This window comes from Phascolarctos cinereus, unplaced genomic scaffold (genome assembly GCF_003287225.1).
Source record: "Phascolarctos cinereus isolate Bilbo 61053 unplaced genomic scaffold, phaCin_HiC Scaffold_2;HRSCAF=192, whole genome shotgun sequence".
NCBI classification, from domain to species: Eukaryota; Metazoa; Chordata; class Mammalia; order Diprotodontia; family Phascolarctidae; genus Phascolarctos; species Phascolarctos cinereus.
The window spans coordinates 267819660-267842659 of record NW_027555625.1 but is presented as its reverse complement, the minus strand read 5'-3'; the positions used below and the strand labels follow the sequence as shown (position 1 = coordinate 267842659).

General features: G+C 44.8%; 1 protein-coding gene across 1 annotated transcript; it reads left to right on the top strand.

Moving 5' to 3' along the window:
• The first annotated feature begins 1733 nt into the window (after positions 1 to 1733).
• On the top strand, positions 1734 to 22444 carry TBC1D13 (TBC1 domain family member 13). The gene is made up of 12 exons (XM_020965641.2): positions 1734 to 1799; positions 3397 to 3470; positions 5733 to 5773; positions 6478 to 6539; positions 6759 to 6858; positions 7907 to 7989; positions 8339 to 8498; positions 9884 to 10094; positions 11293 to 11456; positions 12432 to 12592; positions 12948 to 13005; positions 18710 to 22444. Exons 1-12 carry the CDS (start codon positions 1777 to 1779, stop codon positions 18773 to 18775), a joined length of 1203 nt encoding a protein of 400 aa, XP_020821300.1. The 5' UTR covers positions 1734 to 1776; the 3' UTR covers positions 18776 to 22444.
• Positions 22445 to 23000: the final 556 nt, after the last annotated feature.

Genomic DNA, 23000 nt, shown 5'->3' with positions numbered 1-23000 from the left:
GTCAACAAACCCGGAGTCCGTCACTTCCGGGGCCGCCCCTTAGCAACCACGAACGGGTTCCCTTGCTCCGAAGTCCGGCGGGCAACGGTGGGAGCCGAGGGACGGTTCTGCTGTCGACGTGGGGCCGCTTCTTTTACCGGCTCTCCCACTTTTTAACTCTCTTCGCCACATTTCTCGCTGCCACTCTCCTCCCCTGCCCCCCCCCTTTTCTAGCCTCTTTGTTCCAGTGAGATGGCCAGACATATTCGACCCCACTCCTCATCCTTTCCAAGCCAGGACTTTCTCTAAGATCAAGTGGCCCCTTCCCTCTGCACCACAATTGCTGGAAGTGGGGAGGAGAGCACAGACTGGGGCCTCTTTGCATAGAACAAAGACTCTGCAAGAAGGCAGTCTCAGAGGCTCCACCCAGACAAAGCCTTCCACCCTCCAGTGCAAAAATAAAAGTATTTATTTATAATTCACATAGCGCTCAAAACCACTTTGCAAATGTCATCTCATTTTATCCTCACTACAACTCTGGGAGGCAGGTGATTTATTACCCCCATTTTACAGATGAAGAAACGGAGGCAGTCAGGGGTTAGGTGACCTAGCCGAAGGTCACACAGGTAGTGCCTAAACTGAATTTGAACTCAGACATATCTTGAGTCGAGGTCCAGTAGCTTTAGCCCTGTGCCACCTAGCTGCCTAACACGGGAAATGTGCTCAAAAGTCTCTTGATTCCCTGGTCCCAGCATCTCTGAACTGAATTTGAATCCCTCCCTGAACTTGACCTCCCTCCCTTGACCTTTCCCCTCTCTGGGTTTCAGTTTCCTTTGCCTGAAAAATCAGGGACTTGGGAAGCGTGGTATGATGGAAAACCGAACTGGATTTGGAGCTGGAAGAAAGGCTGTAAATAGCAGAGGCAGGATTCAGACCCTTAGATTTAGAGCTGGAAGGAACGTTATAGAGATTTGCATGTCCAGCCCCCTTCTTTCCCTCGAGGGTTTAAGTGACTTGGCCAAGGTATCACAAGCAGGCCTGCAGTCCTCTGACTCCAAATCCAGCCTTTCCTACTGCCATCTGTACCCTGCACACATGCAACCCACTCTCTAACGATGGTGGTGGGTAAAATGAATAGTGGTACGTGGAAATCTTCCTTTGTGAACCATAGTGGAAACGGCCCTTCTCCTGCGCGGGATTCTGGCCTCTACACACTTGCTTTGCCAAGGGTCTGCAGTGAGTCTTTTGGCGAGTCATTTTCCCTTTCTAAGCCCCAGTTTCTGGCCCAGATCCAATAACCATTCCTTTCTTCCTTCCTTCCTTCCATTCTTCATTCAACAACGTTTAGCAGGTGCCTACTGAAGGCAGAGCCTTTTAGCGGACCGCCCAGGCTTTAGCCGGGTCGGACCTTCGGGGTCTTGTGTGCTCCCCAGGGGGCGCTAGGAGACCCCCAGCAAGGCGGCAGCTCAGGCTGGACAGGGCGCCAGGGTCCCGAGGCTCCACGGGACGCTGGACAATGCCTGCCAGGTAGAAGAAAGGAGTGAACCCAAAGGGGAGCTGGCTCCGCCCTTGGGCAGAGGGCATGAGCAGATGAGGCCCGGAGGGCGGAGTCCATGAGAGAACGAGGCCAGCTGCAGGGTCCAGAGTCCCGGCGCCTGAGGGCTGCGGGGGGGCGGGGCGGGGCGGCCGGAACGGCGGCGTACGGGCTGCGCTTCCGGCCGGACCCTTTTTCTCTGCGCTCCGTGGCAGTCGCAGGGGGCGGGGGGAGGTGGGGGGGCGAATCCGGAAGTCAACAACATGTCGAGTCGGCACCAGAGCCGGTGAGCTGTGTGGGGGCCCGAGGGGCTGGGGGGCCGGGCCAGCTGCCGTCCTCTCCTTGATCCCATAACACTCCCTCCCACCCTTCGCCCCGCCGTGCGGGTGGGATCAGGAGACCTTCTCCCAGGGACCCCTTCCCCTCCCCCCGTTTGTTCCCCCCAAGTCCTGCGCTCTGCTCCCTCTTGTCCCCGCGCCCTCCCCTCCCTTCTTCCCCCAGGCCCCACTGTTGTCCCTCACCTTTCCCTGTCTCTATCCCTTCCCCCCTTCCTATTCCCTCTCTCCCGTGCCCCTACCATCCTCTTGTCCCCCTTTCTTCCATCCTCTTCTTCCGTGTCTGCTTTCTCTATCCTATTGTCCCTCCATCCTCTGCTCTTCCTGTTGCCCTCCATCCCAAATCCTTTTGCTGTCATTTCTCTTCCCTTTTTCTCCCATCTTCCTTACCTCATCCTCCCGTTTCCCTTCCCTGATTCCCCATCACCTCTTATTCATCCCCACCCATCCCTACCATCTCTTGTAGAGAATCCTCACTTTTCATCTCTTGTTCATCCCCACCTATTCCCATCATCTCTCGTAGAGAATCCTCACTTTCTTTTAGCTACGCCTTCCCCCATTTTCATCCAGCTTCCTCTGTATGTTGTCATTACATCTCATTGTCTCCTTCTCAGGGATTCCTTTTCTGAGGAATCTGCCGTGTATCATCTCATTCTCTTCTCCTGGTTCTCCAAGTCCCGCTCCTTGGGTATTCCCTGCTTACTGATCAGCAGACTCTTTAGTTATGGGAGAGTGAGGGGCAGAATGGAGACCAGAGTCTTCCCAGATTTCTTTGTTGGCAGGAAGCTGCCTTGCATTAGTGTAGCAGCTTTGGAGGAGAAACCCTGTGTTCCAGGGAAGCCGTTGTCAAGTCAGAGGTGCTTTTTACTATCATCTCAGAACTTGAGAGATCCCAGAGTCGTAGTCCTAAGTCTTGCAAGAAAGGAGGAACTATATGTCTTGATTCCCAGCCTCAACTTCAGAAGTGATAAATGCCTCAAATTTATTATTGGCTTTTCTTGTCTTGTCCTGTGGCACAGCTAGATTGCAAAAATAAATTTGAGTGAAAGAGTTGGCGTAGCTCCACAAAGGTTATGGTACAAGTGAACGTATATTAGGTGAAGCATCATAGTGGAGTAGAAAGAGTATAGGACCTGGGAATCAAGGTGCCCAAGTCCTTGACTGTCTTCTAATTAACCAGTTTAGTATGTGATTTTGGGCAAAACCGTTTTACTTTTCTGGATGTCGGTTTCCTTTGTATAATGAGAGAATTGGACTAGATGGTCTGGGAGGTCCTTAGCTCTGAGATTCTTTTATTTTAGATTAATTTAATGGCGAGTAAGGATTTTTAAAAAATTGTTAGTATATCTAATAAGTCACTCCCAAAAGTTTGCTTGAGAAAACAACTTTGCAGCTGTTGACTGAGGTATTTCAGGTACTCTGAAAGAAATTGAGTACAAATGTCAAGCAAGAGAATGAACTCAGGGTGGAGAAGTCTGGAGACAAGTCCCTACTCTGGAAAGCTAAGGTACTTATGGGTCTTTTGAATGTGGCATTCTTTTATTTTAGAATTGCAGATTTCCAGGATGTCCTGAGGGAGCCCAAAATTGCCCTGGGGAAGCTTCGAGAACTCAGTTTCAGTGGTAAGACAATTTTGTGTCATTGGGAACCCCCTAGGAAAAGAGAGGCAGGAACAAGGTCTCATTTCCAAACCTGGCCTGATCCAGGGTAGTTCTAGAAATAATCCTCAGAACTATTTGCCAGTGTCTTTGCAACTGAGTTGCTAGTGACTATGATGAACTTGGGCTTTTAGACCCGCACCTAGTATGACAGTGGTTACCATTGTTAGCAGAATTAAAAGTCCCCTCCCGGATCTTTACAGTTGCTGAAGCTATCACAGTATTTTCAGCTGGGAGCTCTTCCATCTAGAAGTCATGCTGTTCTGAGGAACTTTTTAGGTTTAAAGAAGCCTACTCTTGTTCTAGGAGCAATTTAGTGGACTTCTTTTTTTTTTTTGCCTAGGCAGTGGGGTGTTAAGTGACTTGCCCAGGGTCACACAGCTAGTAAGTGTTATGTGTCTGAGGCTGGATTTGAACTCAGGACCTCCTGAATCCAGGGCCTGTACTCTATCCACTGCGCCACCTAGCTGCCCCTTAGTGGACTTCTTAAATGCCTTAATCTGGTTTGTCCTAGAATCACTTCCATTTTTTCCTCATGCCTTAGAATCATAAGATTGACTCCAAAACTGAACAAGACCATATTGAACTTTGGTTAGTGGTGAAATTCCAGCCAAGAAACACTGATTGTATCAATGTTTAACTTGGTTTTAACTGGCACTATGTACATGCAGAGAAAGATATCTGTTCTTTACCTGGTTTTTCAAAAATATCATTAGTGACTTAAATGGTTCTTTATCATATCTCATCCCCCAGAAATCTGTTCTTTTTAAAATAGAATGGGTAACTAGGTGATGAAGAAGTAGAGCCTTGGGCCTGGATTCAGTTAAAATCTAGGCTCAGACATCCTCAGACACTTAATAGCTGTGTGACCCTAAGCAAGTCTCTTAACCCTCGTCTGCCTCAGTTTCTTCATCTGTAAAATGGGGATCCTAAGAGTAGATGCCTCCGAGGGTTGTCGGTGAAGATCAAGTGAGACAATGTGTATATAGCACTTAGCACAGTGTCTGGCACATAGTAGGTGCTTAATAAATGCTTGTTTCCTTCCTTAATGAAATAGTACAATAGCTCGCTCTTATAGTGCTTTAAGGTTTGTGCAGTGATTTACAAACGTCATCTCATTTGATCCACACAGCTGCCTGGTGAGATTGGTGCTCTTATTACTACTCCCATATACTGGATGAGATAGCCAAATCCCAGAGAGTTAAAGTGATTTGCCAATGAAACTAGCATCTGTCTAAGGCGGGATTTTCACCCAGGGCTTCTCCAGGTCCATTGCTATATTGTCTAAGCCAGTACTATCACATTCAAATAGAAATGGAGCTACTAGACCATACATGAGGATCCCTGTGGGTTTTTTGTTTTTATTTATTTTGTTAAATATTTCTCAGTTACATTTTAATCTGGTTCATCCCACACTCAGAAATGTTGCAGGCTGCATATGTTTAATACCTCTGCTCTAAGCTATGCTGCTTCTCTCTCACCTTTTTAAGGTGTGCAGAATGAGGGCTCTTTTCTTCCCTCAAATTAAATTGAGATGTTGGGTAATTAATTTACAATTTGAGTTTCTTTATACACTGATGCATCTGTAAAATGGAAATCCTTCAGAATTAAGATAGAAATTTGTCTTCCTGTCTACAAAAGTTAAGCTAAACATATGGACATTGAATTTCCAAGAATTTAGAGAGAGCACCTTGACTGAGCTACAGGCTCTGATGTTTTGGGTGAATTTTATGCTAAGTCAGAGGATGTATTGACTTCCCCTGAGATATATAGTCATTTGAAATGTATAAAACATCTTGTTGGAAGAAGACCCTCTCCTAGGAGTCCACAGCTAGATGTGTCCCATTGAAATTCTGGGACCTATCCTCAGAGGAGAAAATTGAAGATTCAGAATGTTCATTGATTGTTTGTGATTTGGAACAAGAATGTCTTTTTTCCCTGAGCAGTGTGCTTGATCAGATCTTTCTTTACCACTGGAATAAATGAGGTCACTGCCTGGCTTTGCCAGGGTACAGAGAAGTGCTTTGCTGGAAGCAGAAACTCCTAGTTGCTTCTGGTGTGTATGCGGGATCCTGTCTTAGTGATCCCTAAGGGATAAGTTAAACCTTTGGCATTATGTCTCATGCCGTCACTACCACCACGAGTTTAAACCTAGTTGCCTGTGTGCAGTCAGTGTTCTCAAGGTCCTGTCCCAAGTGAGTGACCTTTGCCTGATGTGTTCTACAGGGATCCCTTGTGAGGGTGGACTGCGCTGCCTTTGCTGGAAGGTGGGTGTTCCTGGGGGCTTGGCTTTAGCTCCCCCTGTGAGTACATGAGCTTCTGCATGGGGTAGCCTTCCTCTAGCTCTCTACTACTGGCTGGGAAGCTTTTGCTGGTGGTTATTCCTCCTTGATACTCTCTCCAGGAGCTCTTTGGGGGCCTGTTGTCTGCCCTCTCACACTAAACTTATTCATAAAAGGTTACAGAATAAACATTTCCTTGATACTTTTTAGAACGGGTGATCCCTTTCAGGCAATCAAAAAAATAACCCCAATCTTAATTTAACTCTTCTTCAATCAGAGAACATTCAAATGTCCTTGAGCCTTAAAAGCCCTCACCCATGGGATGTAGGGAGGTGATATGCATGGGGTTTAAAAAGTCCTGGCTTTGCCTAATGGCTTTGGCCCAAGCAAGAAGGAAAAACCGGATTTTCTGTCTTCAGCTTCCCTGTAGCCCAACAGAGAATCTTCTAAACAAGGGCTCATGTTATAGTTTAGAAGACATAGTAGGAGAAGAGCAAGGACAAGGGATGACTTTTGGGGTATGGCAGGAGCAGGGAAGCCACTGAGTAAAGAGTAAAGGGTGATCTCATCCCCACATTCCTAAGGATACAATCTCTAAGCTTGTTCCTATCAGAAATCTCCCAGCATTTCTTCCCCGAGACTGCTGTTAGTGCAGAATACCAGAACCTCAATCTTTTCCCTTTGTGCAGATTCTTTTGAACTACCTCCCCTTGGAGAGGGCCTCATGGACCTCCATCCTGGCCAAGCAGAGGTGAGCTTCCAAGGGGAGTGATTTATCCCCAGTGCAGTTACAGTTTTTTGCCCAGGAGAAGTGGGGATTGGTGTCAGCTGAAGAAAGGCAGACACATTGTCTTTATGCTGAATTGATCAAGAGCTCTGGGCAAGGGAGGGAGGGCTGTTTGTGTGTCTGTGTGTTTAAAGAAGGAGCCAGCCTCTGTGCTGCTCACCTATCTCTTTTTCCTCTTCACAGGGAGCTGTATTCTCAGTTTCTGAGAGAAATGATCATTCAGCCTGGCATAGCCAAAGCTAACCTGGGGGTATCTAGAGAGGATGTCACTTTTGAAGACCACGTGAGTGCTAAGGGCCAACTGCTTATTTAATTAGAGAAATTGAAAAGGTGCAAGTTAGGGGTGGCAGGTACTTAGAGTCAAGAGAGATTCCTCCCTGGTTTCAGAAATCCCTTATGTCCTTCTTTATCACCCTCACCCCCACTTTCCTGCCTCTGGGTGTGGTTTTGCTTCGTTCCCTTCCTGTGCTTGCCTCCCCATTGCCACTCTCTGATGGTCCCAACACAGCCTTTAACTGAATGGCTTCTGAGGGTACCCATTGTCCCACTGTCCTTCCAGGACCTTGCTAAGTCAGGAGACACTTCTCTCTTGCCCTTTCCTCAAACGTGGAGAAGGGCAACAGCTGGAATGCAGAGACCTGCTCTGTCAGGCTAGGGGAGGCATCAGGCAACCACACATTCACTGAACATCTCTACATGCCAGAGATTGCTAGTTGCTGTAGGGGATGCAAAAGAAATATAAGCCACAGTTTACAGTCCAGCTGAAGCAAACAGGACAAGATAACGCCTTCCTTGCATTGCTAGTCCCAAATAAGACCCAAATAAGAGCTTAACTATACTGTGGAAGCTTAAAGGAGGAAGGGCTCACCATGGGATAAAAAACTTTACAGGAAAGGTGCTCTTTGACCTGGGCCTTGAAGGAGTTAATCAAAGAAAAGAAAGTATCCCAAGTGGGAAGGCCCATAATATATTTGGAGGACAATGAAAAAAATCTGTCTGAAGCTAGTTCATACAGGAGAGTAGCAGTAGGGAGAGTGGGTGGGAGAATAACCTTTGGCCAAATTGGGAGGGGCTTGACTGCTAGACTAAAGAGTTTGGGCTAATCTCTTGGCAGTGGTTGTGATCCCCCCTTGTTCTGTCTGCATAGTTAAGAACATTGAATTTTTCAAGGCTGACCGCATTCAGGGCTATAGATGACAAGTCTAGCTGTAATTTTTTCCCCCTGCCTGGTCCCTTTACAATCCTAAGAACTGAGCTTAACAAATGTCCTTGACTCTGGACTGTTCTTATTTGAGATGAGGCTACTGATCCCACCTTTTCTCTCTACCCAGCCACTCAATCCGAACCCTGATAGTCGGTGGAACACCTACTTCAAGGACAATGAGGTGTTACTGCAGATAGACAAAGATGTAAGGTGAGTGTGGAGCCAGCCAGGCCGAGGAAGTGGGAGGAGACCAAGATGAGGCACTCAGGCCACTTTGGAGTTCTTTGTGGTTGTTTTGAACATTGCTATTTTCTTCCCCTCTTCCCCAACAGGCCTGTGGTAAGGAGGCCCGAAGAGCAATTTGTGGAGTTACATACAGGAAAGCTGAAAATCAGACTATACGAGTGATAGAGCTGAAGAAGAGGGATCCTGGAAGCCAATTGCCTGCGGTGCTAGGACATGGCATCCCTGGGTTGATGTCAGTTCCTTTGCACTGTCTCAGTTTTATTCATTTGACAAAGATTTATTGGTGTTCCTGTGTTCTTCTCTCCCGCTTTAGGAGGCTGTGCCCTGACATATCCTTTTTCCAGAGGCCTACAGATTACCCATGCCTCCTCATCCTGGATCCTCAGAATGAATTTGAAACCCTCCGAAAGCGGGTGGAGCAGACTACATTGAAATCACAAACAGTGGCAAAAAACCGGAGTGGAGTCACCAATGTGAGAGCCAGCTTGGGAAGGATGGGAACCTTCATAAAGCCATTCCTCTTTCTGACTTTTTCCTTAGTGTTACTGCTCACAGGGCAGTAGCCATTCCAGGGTGTTTGGGGTTGTCCACTTTTGCTCTTAGTGATTGTTCTTAACAGGTTCAGAGCCATCATAACCACTAATGAGGGCTGTTCAAGAAGTAAGTTTACAGTATATTTTTTAAAAATTGCTTCTATTGCAAGATAAGTGAGTATTTCAGGGGCTTATGTAACAACTTAGTGCTGAGTGTTCTGTAGGATGTCCTAGCATATTAAAACATTTTTTTGTAGTATGGGGCAAGCTTGGTGAAATAGGTAAGATAATAGAGTTTGCTGGTCTTGTATCTTTTTTAATATAGTAACAGTAGGCTTCTATCTTCTTTCCCAAATCTATGCATGTCATTCTCGATATACTTCTTTTTGTGAGTGAAAACATTCTCTTTATAAGCATTAGTAAGTTAGTGTTGAATTTCTGCAGTGTAATTTTTTTTTTTCACTTTAAAAATCAAATCACAGACTACACTTTTTCTGGCAGCCAACTGGGAGAGCAGCAATTAGTGTGTGTGTGTGTGTGTGTGTGTGTGTGTGTGTGTGTGTGTACACATACATACATACATACATACATACATACAAAACTTTATTTTGACAACCATTAGAATTTACGGATATTCATATATATGAACAAGAGCATTTTGTATGAAAAAGAAACATTTAGACATTTTTAATGGACTTATGCCAAGTTTTAGAAAGTTCCAGCTGATCTCCATTGTAGTGGTACCATAGATGTCTAGGAAAATATTGTTTGACCCAGAAAAGTATTTCACTAAAAGTAGCATACTAGGAAATAACCTTGTAAACTTAACCTTTTGAATACCCTTTGTCTTTGGCTGCTGGTCTTCTGGGACAGGAAAGGGATCGTTGGTTTTGCATTCAGAGATCTCTTGATAGTTATCTGAGGAATCCCTTCTTGCCACTGGGTGTCAACTCAGCTTCTATTCCTCATAGCCTTTGAGTCTTATGAGACACAGGATAATAGAGAAACTAATGCAATATTTGATTAACATATTACTTTTCCCTCTAGCCTCTTGCATTGAACTTTTCTCAGCTTCCCTCAGTGCAATGCAGAATCTTTGCAGTAGTGTCAAACTCAAATAGAAACGGGGCTGTTAATCCATACATTAGGATCCCTGCGGGGGCCTATTGCTTTAATTCTAAAATGTAATGTTATCTGTGCTTTATTATATTTTTATTTATTTTGCCAAATATTTCTAGCAGACACAGCAGTCCTTCCCTTGATTGGAGAATAGGACTTACGGGTCTAGAGGGTTTTTTTTTAATATGTGGTTCCTTTCCCTATAGATGAGCTCACCTCATAAGAGCCCAACCCCAAATTCACTTAGTGAGTATCAAGTGCTGCCCAATGGTTGTGAAGCCCATTGGGAAGTGGTGGAGCGGATTCTGTTCATCTATGCGAAGCTGAATCCAGGCATTGCTTACGTCCAGGGTATGAATGAAATCGTGGGGCCTCTCTACTACACTTTTGCCACGGATCCCAATAGTGAATGGAAAGGTGAGAGACTTAAGGATGACCCATTACCACCAAGTTCCTGCTTCTGCCTCTAGGATCCCCATTTACCCAATTTCCCTTCCCTCTCAGAGGAATGGGGAAATCAAATCAGGAGAAGAAATCAGGAAACATTATGGAAAGGCATTATTGTGTAGTAGAAAGAGCATTAGACCTAAAAGTCAGGAGGACTTGGATTCTAAGCCCAGCTTTTCCAGTTTCCTGTTTCTCAGTTTCTTCCTCTCTCATATAGGAATCAGAAAGTTATTATTGGAAGAGATCTCAAACCACTGGGTTCACCTCCCTTATTATGCTGATCAGGGCTTAAAGATTGGAGAGATAAATGACCTTTTTCCAGTCCTGTGGCTCATTATTGATGACTGAGCTGGGGCAAGAGCCCTGGTCCAATGCTCTTTTTCTTACAGTCTTAGCAATTCCTGCCCCGTTTGCCTCCCAGGGCTGTTGTACACAGTAGATGCCTAATCAGTGCTGACTCTATTGAAGTATTGTAAAGGTTAAGGGAGATAAAATGTATGCATTCAGCAAACATTTCTGAGAATTCTACTGTGGGTGATGGAAGTATAAATAAAGCATAGTCTGTGCTGTAGCTTATCAAATCATGACAAATCGATGTCGTGCCAGTTAGTCCCCAAGAGTAGTACAAAGAACTTCATATTTGCAAAATTGCTTTGAAAATCTCAAAGTGCTATACTAATGTAAGGTACTATTATTGTTATTGTGCTTAAGACACTACAACAGGTAAAGTAAGGGATGCAAAAAGAGAAACAAAGTCTCTACTGTCACAGAGCTTAGTTTAAGGGAGAGAAAACCTATATGTGAAAGATTTAAATGAGAATAGTAGTCTTAAAAATACACCAAGAAGAACCACCCACATACTGTTAAAGATGTTAGGCAGTATACAGTCATTTCCTATGAATATTTTAGGACATGGCTAGGCGTATAGAGGAGTGTTGAATACCTGTGGTCTGGACTGGTCAGGAAAGTTTTCATAGAGGAAGGATTTAAGTGAGGCCCCAAGGGACAGGTAAGCTTTGTCTCAGCAGAGCCGAGGAGGAGGAAAGGATTGTAGGTGGGTGCCCCAGCCCAACCAGAGGAGTGTGGTAGGGAAGAAGTATAACTGCTTCCTTGCTCTTTCTCTGTGCCGGTTGAAGTCCCCAGCCCCAGCCCCTCGGGTCTCTTCCAGAACACGCCGAGGCAGACACATTTTTCTGCTTCACCAACCTGATGTCTGAGATCCGGGACAACTTCATCAAGAGCCTGGATGACTCTCAGTGTGGCATCACCTACAAGATGGAAAAGGTGTACTCCACCCTGAAGGAGAAGGATGTGGAGCTCTACTTGAAGCTGGTGAGGAAGGCCCTCAGGGACCATTTAATCCTGTTCCTGTGATTATCAGTCATCGTTCTACGTGTAGCTGGTGATTGAGGGAGAACTTGGAATTTTAGAGCTTCTGGTTAGTTTTCCCACATGAAGTTTCTCCTAACTCCAGTTCATCCTTCTCTTAGCTGCCAAAGTGAGTCTCCTAAAGTGCAAGTATGATCATTTTACCTTCTACTCAATAAACTCTAGTGGTTCCTGATTGCCTCCAGGAAGAAATATGAAATCCTCTGGCATTTTCAACCCTTCACAACCTGGCTCTTTCCTGCCTTTCTTCTTCTACCTTATTTTTCTTCCTACCAGTCTTCTTACACTTTATTCCCCTCCAAATATTCTATAACCTAGTGACATTGGCTTTCTTGCTATTTTTTATACATAACACTTAATCTCTCAACTTTCAGCTTTTTTACTGGTTGCTCACCATGCCTGGAATGCTCTTTTGCCTTATCTGTACCTACTGGCTTCCTTTGAAACTCAGCTCAAATCCCACCTTCAGGAGGCCTTGTCATCCCTCTGTCCCTCTTCCTCCTTTTCTTCTTCCTCCTCTTCTTTCTCCTTACCTCCATCCCCTCCCCCCCATCCTTTCCTCTGGAGTTACTTTCCATCTACCCTGCACATGTCTTGTACGTACATAACTTTTTGCCTGCTGTCTTCCCCAGTACAGTATGACCTCCTTGAGGGTAAGGACTGTATTCTCCCCTTTCTCTGTGCCTTTCACATGCTCAGTACTTAATAAATGTTTGTTGACTAGCTGACTTACTGTCAAGCCGAGCAGCAGTCCTGATAGGAGGTATGTTCAGAGAACTGATAATTTAAAATATGACTTGCAAATGGATGCTCAGTTGAGATCTGGTTAAAACAAACTCTTAAGGGAAAGGACAGTGGAAGAATCAGTGGCCCAGAGATTTCTATCCTAATCCCAAATTGCCTTCATCTAACCCACAGCAAGAGCAAAACATCAAACCACAGTTCTTTGCTTTCCGATGGCTGACGCTGTTGCTGTCCCAGGAGTTCCTGCTTCCTGATGTCATCCGTATCTGGGATACCCTCTTTGCTGATGACAACCGATTTGACTTCCTCCTCCTCGTCTGCTGTGCCATGTTGGTGTGAGTCTCATGTGAATCAGGAAAATGCCCTCCCTCAGCTGGGCAGTCTCGGGGAGGCCATGGGGTGGGATTGGGAGGAATGCCAGAAGAAGGAATAAAGAACTCTCTTATTTAGCCAGAATGGTTTTTTTGAGTAGAGAAAACACTCACGCTAATTTGATGTTGGGATTGTTTGGGAGAGCATTGCACAAAACTCCGTCTTGGTGGTAGGAGGAAAGAGATTATTGGTCAAGCAGGATCCTTTCTCAGGACACCTGGACCACGTCTTGGCTTCTTGGTGATAGATGTCTATAGTCCATGGGTTCCTTTGTTGAAATTTGAAGGTTCAAGTTGTGTTGGGACTTGTTTTCTTTAGATTGATCCGGGAGCAGTTATTGGGAGGGGACTTCACCTTGAACATGAGGCTGCTTCAGGTAAGGGCCTGGGGAAATCCAGGCTGAGAAGAATGGTAGAGCCAACAGCTATTATTTAAATTGTCACTTCAGAGGAGTCCTGTCAGGGAGACTGCTGACAGGGAGATTGGGGGCCCCAGAGAGCCTTTGCTCTTTGAAGATTAATGAGAACAGCTGTTTTGAGAGGTACTCTATGGTTGAGGGTGGCAAGGGGAAAGGATAGGTAATCAGTAAGTATTTATTAATCACCTGCTCTGTGCTAGGCACTAGGGTACAGAGTACAGAAAATGAAATGATCCCTTCTCACAAAGATCTTACATTTGCATGGTGGAGATAACAGGTACATATATAAATATATGCAGTATACTAATAAAGTGAATATTTACTAAGTCGTTAAATATAAGGTAATTTGGGAGGGAGGGTAGTACTAGCATTTGGGAAAGGGCAGATTAGAAGAGGCCTTAGGCAGAAAGATCTCACTTGAGCTTAAAGAAAGAAAGGGATTGAGGCGGCTAGGTGGCGCAGTGGATAGAGCACCGGCCCTGGAGTCAGGAGGACCTGAGTTCCAAGTCCAGCCTCAGACATATAATACTCACTGGCTGTGTGACTCTGGGCAAGTCACTTAACCCCAATTGCCTTACCCCCCCAAAAAAAAGGGAGATTCTAAGAGGTAGAGGGAAGGAAAAAAGCTCATTTCAGAAGTGTGGGATGGGTAGTGCAAAGGCACTAAGAAGAGGGAGTATGTGACAAAAATAGAGAGAAAGCCAGTTTGGCTGGATTTCAAAGTGCATAAGAGGGAATGATATCCAACAAGGTGGGAAAGATAGACCAGGATGTATAGAGCTTTAAAAACTAAACAGAAGAGTATATTTTATCCAGAAGCAATCGGAAGCCATTGGAATTGACTGAGTAGAGGAGTCGCATGATCATATCTGTACTTAAGGAAAATTACTTTGATGGCAGTAGTATATGATGGACCAGAGTGGGGAGAGGCTGGAGGTAGTGAGCCCAGTTTGGAGGGTATTTCAATAACCTAGGCAAGAGGTGATGAAGGCCTAAGCTAAGGTGGTGTGTGTGTGAATGGGGAGAAGAGTCAAAGCCACGTGAGTTGATGAAGTTACCAACAAAGCATTTAGAAGGAGAAGAGAAGCAGGCCTAAGACAGAACCTTAGGGAACATCCACAGTTAAGGGGCTGAATATAGATGATGACCTAGCAAAAGAAACCAAGAAGAAAGCAGACAGGTAGGAAGAGAACCAAGAGAAAAGATTATCAAAAAACCCCAGAGGAGGAAAGAGTGGGCAACAGTGTCAAATATAGCAGAGAGGCCAAGAAGAATGAAGACTGAAAGGTTGAAGATTTGAGAGAGAGAAAGAGGAAATGATTAAGGTTGTAATCTGCTGGAGAGGATGGGAAGGGATGGAATCTAGCACGTGCAGAGTGTTGGCAAGGAGAGAGTGGGAAGTGGTGTCAGAAGGTTTTGAGATAAAGAGAATGGGAGAAGAAGCTCATGTTGAATGGTCTCAGTTTCTCAGTAAAGGAAGAGGCAAGGTCCTCACCTGCTAGGGAGGGAAGACTTAGGGGCTTGATAAGGAAAGAGGCTTGATATAGCTTTTGTGGGGAGTGAGATGGGGAGTCAGCTGGGGGAATAAAAGGACTGCCTTGCTGTAGTGAGGGCCCAGTTGAAGTTTTTGGCTAACATGAATTTTTAAAGTATGGTAGTCAGAACAGTTGTGAGATTTCCTCCAGTTGCATTTAGTGGCTCATGCATAGGAGGGGGATGGTAGGAGTAATCTAGGGTTAAGGATCAAGAAAGGTGAGGCATAGGAAAAGGCAGAATGATAGGAAGTTATGGTCAAAAGGGAAATGTCAGAATTTCTAATGAGGGAAGTGGAGAATAACCTAGAGATAGATATATGACAGCACCTGTAATAGCTAGCATTTTGAGGTCTTCAAAGTGCTTTACACATATTATCTCATTTCTTCACAACAACCTTGGGAGGTAGGTGCTATTATTATCCCCATTTTACAGATGAGGAGCCTGAGGTTGAAAAAGGTGACATTTGTTGGCCAGGGTTACACAGGCACAATACATCTGAGGCAGGATTTGAACTTGGGTAGGTCTTCTAGACTCCCAGCCTAAGTCTCTAGCCACTGGACCATTTAATATGGGTTGTGTGGAAAATTTTGATTGAGTAGACTTGAGAGGAGGAAAGGTTGTTGCGTGAAGGCAAAAGGAAAGTAAGTATGATGGTACATAATTTACCTAAGGTTACACAGCTAACTAGTAGTGGAGTAGAGGGCCCTAATTTAGGTGTGTGCCCCTAAGCACATTGTTTCTCCTTTGGGGATCTTTTACCAGTTTCAGTGCTCCAGTTGTCATGGATTCAGACTTGCTGCCATGATGCCTACTTTACTCCTGGAAAGAAGACTGTCTGCCTTCATATTCTGTTGCCACTACACATATTTCTTCCTAGGATTTGTCCCCATTCTGATGCCCTGAAGTTTTAGACCACTGTTTTTGAATTTCTTACTAATAGTGGTAATCAATAAACATTTGTTAAGTGCCTACTGTGTGCCAGGCATAGGGCAGCTAGGTGGCAAAGTGGATAGAGTGCTGGGCCTGAAGTGAGGAAGACTCATCTTTCTGAGTTCAGATCTGGCCTTAGAAACACTAACTAGCTGTGTGACCCTGGGCAAGTCACTTCACCCTGTTTGCCTCAGTTTCCACATCTGTAAAATGACCTGGAGAAGGAAATGGCAAAGCACTCTAGTATCTTTGCCAAGAAACCCCAAAAGGGGGTCCGAAGAGTGCGGACACGACTGAAACAACTGAACAGCAGAAAGAGGCAAAAAACAGTCTGTGCCCTCAAGGATCTTATAATCTAATGGGGGAGGCAATATGCCAACAAATATGTATAAGGAAAGTATATACAGGACAAATAGATAATTAACAGGGAAGGCACTGGAATTAAGAGGGGTTGTGGAAGGCTTCGTGTAGAAGGTGGGATTTTAGCTGGGACTTAAAGGAACCATAGAGGTCAGTGGTCAGAGCCAAGGAGGCAGAATTCTCCAGGCAAGGGGGATGGTCAGAAAAAATGCCCAGAACCAAGAGATGGAGTGTCTTGTTTAAGAAATAGCCAGGAGGTCAGTGTCACTGAGTCAAGGGGCCCATGTTAGAGAGTGAGGTAAAAGAAGATGGGAAAGGAAGGAGGGGGCTGGGTTATGGAGGGCTTTGAATGCCAAAGAGCATTTTGTATTTGATTCTAGAGGCGCTAGGAAGCCACAGGAATTCTGAGCAGGGTGACATTAATTGGACCTGTACTTTAGGAAGACCACTTTAATGGCTGAATATAGGATGGATTGGAGTGGGGATAGATGGCAGTAGTCAAGGTGTGAGGTGGTAAGAGCTGCCCTAGAGCAGGGGCAGTGTCAGGAGAGAAGGGGCTGTATACAAGAGAGATAGTGCAAAAGTGAAATCAACACACCCTGGCAACAGTGTGGATGTAGATGGAGAGAAATGATGAGGAGTCCAAGATGACTTCCAGGTTGTGATCCTGAGGAACTGGGAGGATATTTTGCCCTCTACAGAAATAGGGAAGGTAGAATGGGGGAAGGGATTAGGAAAGATAGAATGGGGGAAAGATAATGAGTTGTTTTGGACATAATGACTTTAAGATGTCTACTGGTCTAAAGTGTCTGAAAAGACATTTGGAGAGGCAAGATTCGAAGTCAGCAGAGAGATTAGAGCAGGATGCGTAGATTTGAGAATTATCAGCATAGAGGTGGTAATTAAATCAGTGGGAGCTGATGGGATCACCAAGTGAAGTAGTATAGAGGGGGAGAACATGACCCAGGACAGAACCCATTGAGACACCTACAGTGAGAGGGCATGATCTGGATAAGAAACCAGCAAAAGAGACAGAGAAAGATCAAGAACCAGGAGAGACAGTCATGAAAACCTTGAGAGAAAAGAGTATCAAGGAGAGAATGATCAGTAGTGTCATAGCCTGCAGAGAGATCAAGGAAAATAAGGATTGAGAAAAGTCTATTATATTTTGCAATTAAGAGATCATTAGTAACTTTGGAGAGAGTAGTTTCAGTAGAATACGGTCAGAAGTTAAATTATAAAGGGTTAAGAAGAGAGTGAGAGGAGAGAAAGTGGAGGCACATATTGTGACTGGACAAAGGGTGGAAGAAATAGAGGTCGATAACAGGGATGGAAAGAGTCAAGTGAGTGTTTTTTCAGGATAGGAGAGACATGGGCCTGTTTGAGCCAGTAGACAGGGAGAGATTAAAAATAAATGACAGAGTAGTGATGACAGGGGACAATAATGGCTAACATTCATATAGCACTTTAAAGTTTGCGAAGTGCTTTACGTATATTACTTCATTTGATCTTCACAACCATCCTAGGAGGTGGGTGCTATTATTATCCCCAATTTCCAGATCAGGAAACTGAGGCTGAGGTTAAGGAACTTGAATTTATACAAAAACTTGACTGTGTGCCAAGCACTGGGGATGCAAATAGAAAAGGCAAAGGAACCTGTGTTCTCAAGTTGCTCATACTCTTACTTCAGGAAAATAGCACATAAAAGAAAGTTCAGCTGCTGGGTAGCTAGAAAGACCTGAAAGTCCTAAGAGTTCAATGACAAGGCCCAGAGGTCCTTAGGTTACAAAAACAGGTCCATGACATTGTCCAGGGACTACAGGCTATAGGGGCAAGGCAGATGGTAAGGCCTGGTCTTCAGTCTCATCAAAAGAGAAAGGGAATAAGTTTTTATTAAGTGCCTATTATATGCCAGGATGCCAGGCATTGTGTTAAGTGCTTTACAAATATCATCTCATTGAGTGGTGGTAGCCTGGAAAGGGAAGTTGGGAAAATGTTCCTGAGGGTGGAAGTAGGTTTTCCCATATGGGTTCTGTGACTAGCTTAAGGATGGGCACGGGGGTAGGGGTTGGTGGTGGGGTTTTTCTCCTACCTGACCTTCCCAGTTCATGTGTCTGAAGCAGCATTCAGACTTTCTGCCTCCAACTGTATTCTCTTTATCACCTTCTCAGATTCATACTAGGTGCTAAAACATGGATGACCAATGAGAGATTGCCAAATGTAGCATAGCTACATTTGTAGCCATAAACAAGGATTATTGGTCAGTTACTTGGGTTACATCCTATTGCTAAATTTTTTGAGAGTGGTCATGTACTCCTCTCCTGTCCCCATAATTTTTTTTAACTTTTTTGATCTTTAGTGGACACATTGGCCACTCTTTCCCCACCCTTTTTGAAGGAGGGACCTATTTTTTTATCCTATAGTGCATCATTTGGTGTACTGTACATGCTGTACATACATATGTATGTATATACTAAACATACAGGGCTCATTTGAAGCCACAGAAAGACAGTGTGGAAATCAGAGACACAGATTAAGTAATGGAAAAGAGACTGTAGTCAGGTTCATTTACATTACAAAGGGAACACAGTCTTGGTGTCAGAGGAAATCAGCTTTACCACCTGTGGAATAGAGGCGCAAAGTCTGTCTAGTGTGGAAATTCAATTAGATGAGTTACCTAAGGAAGCTAGAACTCTTCTGAGTTATGGGCTGCAAAGAAAAAAGGGCTTTATTGGCATCCCTTGTCTTAGCAGCAGCTTCCTCCAGCCCCTGAATTCTTTGCTGATGGTAAGGATACATCCATGTACAAACCTCTGTTGTTTTTGTCTGTCTTCAGGATTACCCCATCACAGATGTTCATCGCATCCTACAGAAAGCCAAGGAACTCCAGGACTCAAAGTAGGCTGGTAGCAGGGAGGCTCAGGACTCCAACTATGTAAGAAAAGACCTTGTGGTCAGAGCTGAATCTGTGTCAGCCCTTGGAGACTCCCAGATGCCCCTGCTTTGCCTGAAGCTGTTGGGGCAGTAGAGTTCAAGCTGATTGAACACCCTGCTCCAGGAGTCACTCATCCACATGACCCAATCAGCACCTCCGAAGCAGCTCCATTCTTTTATAATTGTATTTTATTTTCCTAGTTTGATTTTTCATTGTCTGCCTAATGTCTCCTATTCCCTTCTCAATCTCCTCCTATCCCACCGCACACTTCACACCTTATCATCAATTTCCTCCAAGCCATTTTAGGATTGGAGCCAGCCGGGCTCACTTTCTTTGGAAGGATTCTGTTGGGTGAGTGGTCTGCCTGGAAGTTGACAAGGGTCCCTTTATGTCTCTACCTCCCTATCTTTCCCTCAGTCCTGCTGCTGAGGATCACAACTACTGCTTTTCCTGCTTCTGGATCTGCCTCACCATATATCTTGGGGGTGGGGAAGTAAAGAGTTTTCTAAAGACCCTTCATTCTTCCGTCTAGCAGGGGCTTTGAAAGCTCCTTCCCTGAGAAAGTAACACTAGAAAGAACCAGGAGGCTGATCATGAGGAACTTCTTTTTGCTCTCAGTGTTTCTTCCCTTTCTCTTTCACTCTTCTATTTTGCCTTATTGCAGGGCTGTTTTCCTTAATTTTTGCTTTTAGGCAATTGGGGTTAAATGACTTGCCCGGGGTTAAGTGACTTGCCCAGGGTCACACAGCTAGTAAGTGTCAAGTGTTTGGTCTGAGGCTGGATTTGAACTCAGGTCCTCCTGACTTCAGGGCCGGTGCTCTATCCACTGCGCCACCTAGCTGCCCCTGTTTTCCCTAATTTTATCAAAGGAATTCATTGAATAGAATCCCCAGGTGGTGAATCACCTGGTAACACTAAGGCCCCATTTCCAGGGAGCCAAGGACAGTGGCAGTACTAGGGAGCTCAGACCTTGTCTGTATGACTGCACAGGTTCAGGACCTTGGATGTCTCTTGCATCCTTGAGTCCCTCACCTTCAAACCTCTGCCCACCACGTTTTGGCAGGCCCACGGTGTTTTCCATCACTGCCCAATTAAAGATCTCTGTCTTGGAGACCAAGAGTCACTAAGTTTTGCCCTGTGGATTTTTTTGAGAGTAATACCACCCAGAAAACCTTTGTTGTCTTTCCTCCCTTAGGTTTCTCTGTCTTTAGAACCCTAGAAGGGTACCACTTGCCTGGAAAGGGCTCAGAGGTGTGAGGCAGGGACCCAGGGATTGTGTAAAGCAATGCAACTTGTTTCTTCAGTTCAGATCCAAGGTTTTGACTGGAAATGAGAGTTCTTAATAGGAAAATGGCTTAGAATTATTAGCTTGTACTGATTTGGGGCAGGTATCAAATAATGAGGAAACTGGGTTGAGCAGGATGTTCCCACTGGGGTCAGTTGCTGCACAGGCACTTATTGTAATTTATAGTAAGGCTTTTCTCCAAAGGGATTTCCTGATGCTAATACTGAGGACTAAGGAGCCCAAATTCCTTAGTACAGGGAAGACCATTTGCTTAGGGAATAAGCTAGCACTCCATTGGCATAGACACCAAAGTAGGATAATCATAGAAGGGTTTGCTGGCCAGCTGGCTGTAGCCTGGCCCCTTTGGAAGCCACTTCTCCTCTTGATATAGCAGTGGGTGAATGTGTTCAAAAGCATGTTATTTCTCTTTGGCGTCTGTTTGTATAATATTAGAAGGTAGAAAGAATGAGGTATCAGAGGGAGAGTCCTAAGGTTTGTTGTTTTTTTTTTCCTTTCCCATACCACATGCCATCCAGCAAGACCCATTGTCTTGGGTCTGATTCTCCAGGCCTTCTCCCCATCATGTGCCTCCATAGGTGGCTTGAATTCTGTCATATTCCTGATAAGGAGACAATTTCTTTTACTGGTCCCAGTTGTTAGGCTAGGGTCCTCATTCCATTTTACCAGGGACATCTCCATACGCTTCTGTCTCCTGCTCTTGTCCTGTCAGTATTTAGGAGAGTTTACTAAAACTCCATTATTTATTACAGATGGGCAAGTATGGTGGTGGAAATGAATGTACAGCCCTTATGACTTGTCAAAGTTACCTGGAGATCCTACCACTAACCCTTCCCCCATTTTTTTTCTGCACCAGTCTAATTACAGTTTCTAACCATCTTTGCCACTTTTGTAGGCTTGGTTCTGAAAGAAGGGAGAGAAAAAATATATATAGATGATTTCCTTTCCTTTGGGCTCCCTGCCTCATGGTACTTGCCTAGTTAGTGTCCTGGGTGATTCCTTGTAACTCCACTTCTGGTTGGAGCTGTGGAGTCTGTGGTACTCTGGGGCAGTAAGGAGGCAGCTTGAGCAGAGGACTGCCTGTAGAAGATATTCTCCATCTCCCACCCCCAGCTTTAGGTTTTGTCTTTAGGCTTTAGGTTCTGTCTGCTATCCTAGAGAATTTTAAGGGATAGGGCATGCACTTGAAGTACCTGGGAGCAATTAGAAATTTCCTCCCATTTACTGGGTAGAAGAAAATCAAGGAAGCACTAGCTGTATTCTTTCACTTATTTTCCTCCTGAATGACCCTGTCTAAACTTTAAAGGAAGGAGGAAGGAAGCTGTGTCATATTTTCCAAGTCAGACCCTCTATGACTGTCCACCAGCTTTTCTCATGGAGGAGTAGAGTAGGTGATCCCTTCTCTGGCTGTTTTTTTTTTCCTCTTCCAAGGACCCTAGGCTGGAAAAATATTTTCTGTTTTACCTTAAAGTACCAGGATTGTACCTCAATATTTTATAGCCTGAGGGCTCTGGCTCAGGGGTCCAGCCAAGACTGCCCAGATAAGCTCAGACACATTCCCTTCTTGCCTTCTCCGGGCCTATACTGTGCTATATATATAGCTATATACTGTAACAAATATGGGACCTAATAACCCCAGAAGCCTACCACTACTCTCTGTACTGTCCTCATGCTTTCTTAACCATGCAAGGAAGGCTGGGGATATGGAGAGGGTGTTGTGTTAGCAGTGAGTCAAGCCATGAGAGGTTTAAATTGGGAAGTGTCCAGCAGGGGTGGGGAACCTGCAGCTTCGAGGCCACATGTGGCCTTCTAGGACCTTGGGTGCGGCCTTTTGACTGAGTCCAAGTTTTACAGAACAAATCCTTTTAAGGGGATTTGTTCTGTGAAGTTTGGATTCAGTCAGAAGGCCTCACTTGAGGACCTAGAGGGCCATATATGGCCTCAAGGCCACAGGTTCCCCACCCCTGCCCTAGACCATTGGTCTAGTTTGTTGCAGATCTGGCTTTGCTTTCCTTTGGTTAAGCTCCCAGATTCAAATGGTGGGACTCAGGAAAGTGGTCAGGTCTATAGACCTGGGTCCTAAGTGGTCTCCTAAAGGCTGGTTCCTGTAGCATTGGCTAGCTAGAGGTAAGCCTTTCTATTGGAGAACTTCCTCAAGAGCTGGACCTAAGACGCCAGCCCACACTCAGACTTTTTCCAGTTTTGTTGTGCGTGGTATCCAGTAGGCATTTCTTTGGATTGCTCAGAATGTTTTTTCTTTTAAATTTTTTGTTTCTTAATCAGTGCTGTCCATGACAATTTGTCTTAATAAATCATGTGTCTTTCCTTTGCAATGGACCCATTGAGTGTGATTGAGTTGCACTAAAACAGCTTTGTAATGGGAGAAGATCTTGTGATGAAGTCAAAGAACTATTTTTATGAAAAAGACTGGGAGTATCAAGATTCTATGAGATATCAGAGATGCCACAAACTTTGGGATCATCAAATACACCCTCTACCCCCCCACTTTTTTTTTTAACAGATGTGGAAACCAAGGCCCAAAGATGGGAAGCGAAACCCTTCAAAACCAGTATATTCTCTGATGCTAGTTCTGGCCTAACACAACTGTTGGCTGTCCCTTTTGGGAACCCATACTTAAAACAAAATGACTGTGAAAATCAGGCATGGCTAATAACTTTAGTTTTTAACCTGAGTGTCAGACATCATTCAGCAGAATTTGCAGAGATAAGAGTTCAGACTTCTTTAGTTGGAAGGCAACAGTTTCAAAATATATTACCTGTTTTTAGGATTCAGGCACTGGACTAGTGGGTCAGTAGGTTTTCTAATAGAAGAGCAGTGATAAGGGTACTACAATGCTAGTTACTCTGGGCTTGGCTCCATCCCTTTAGG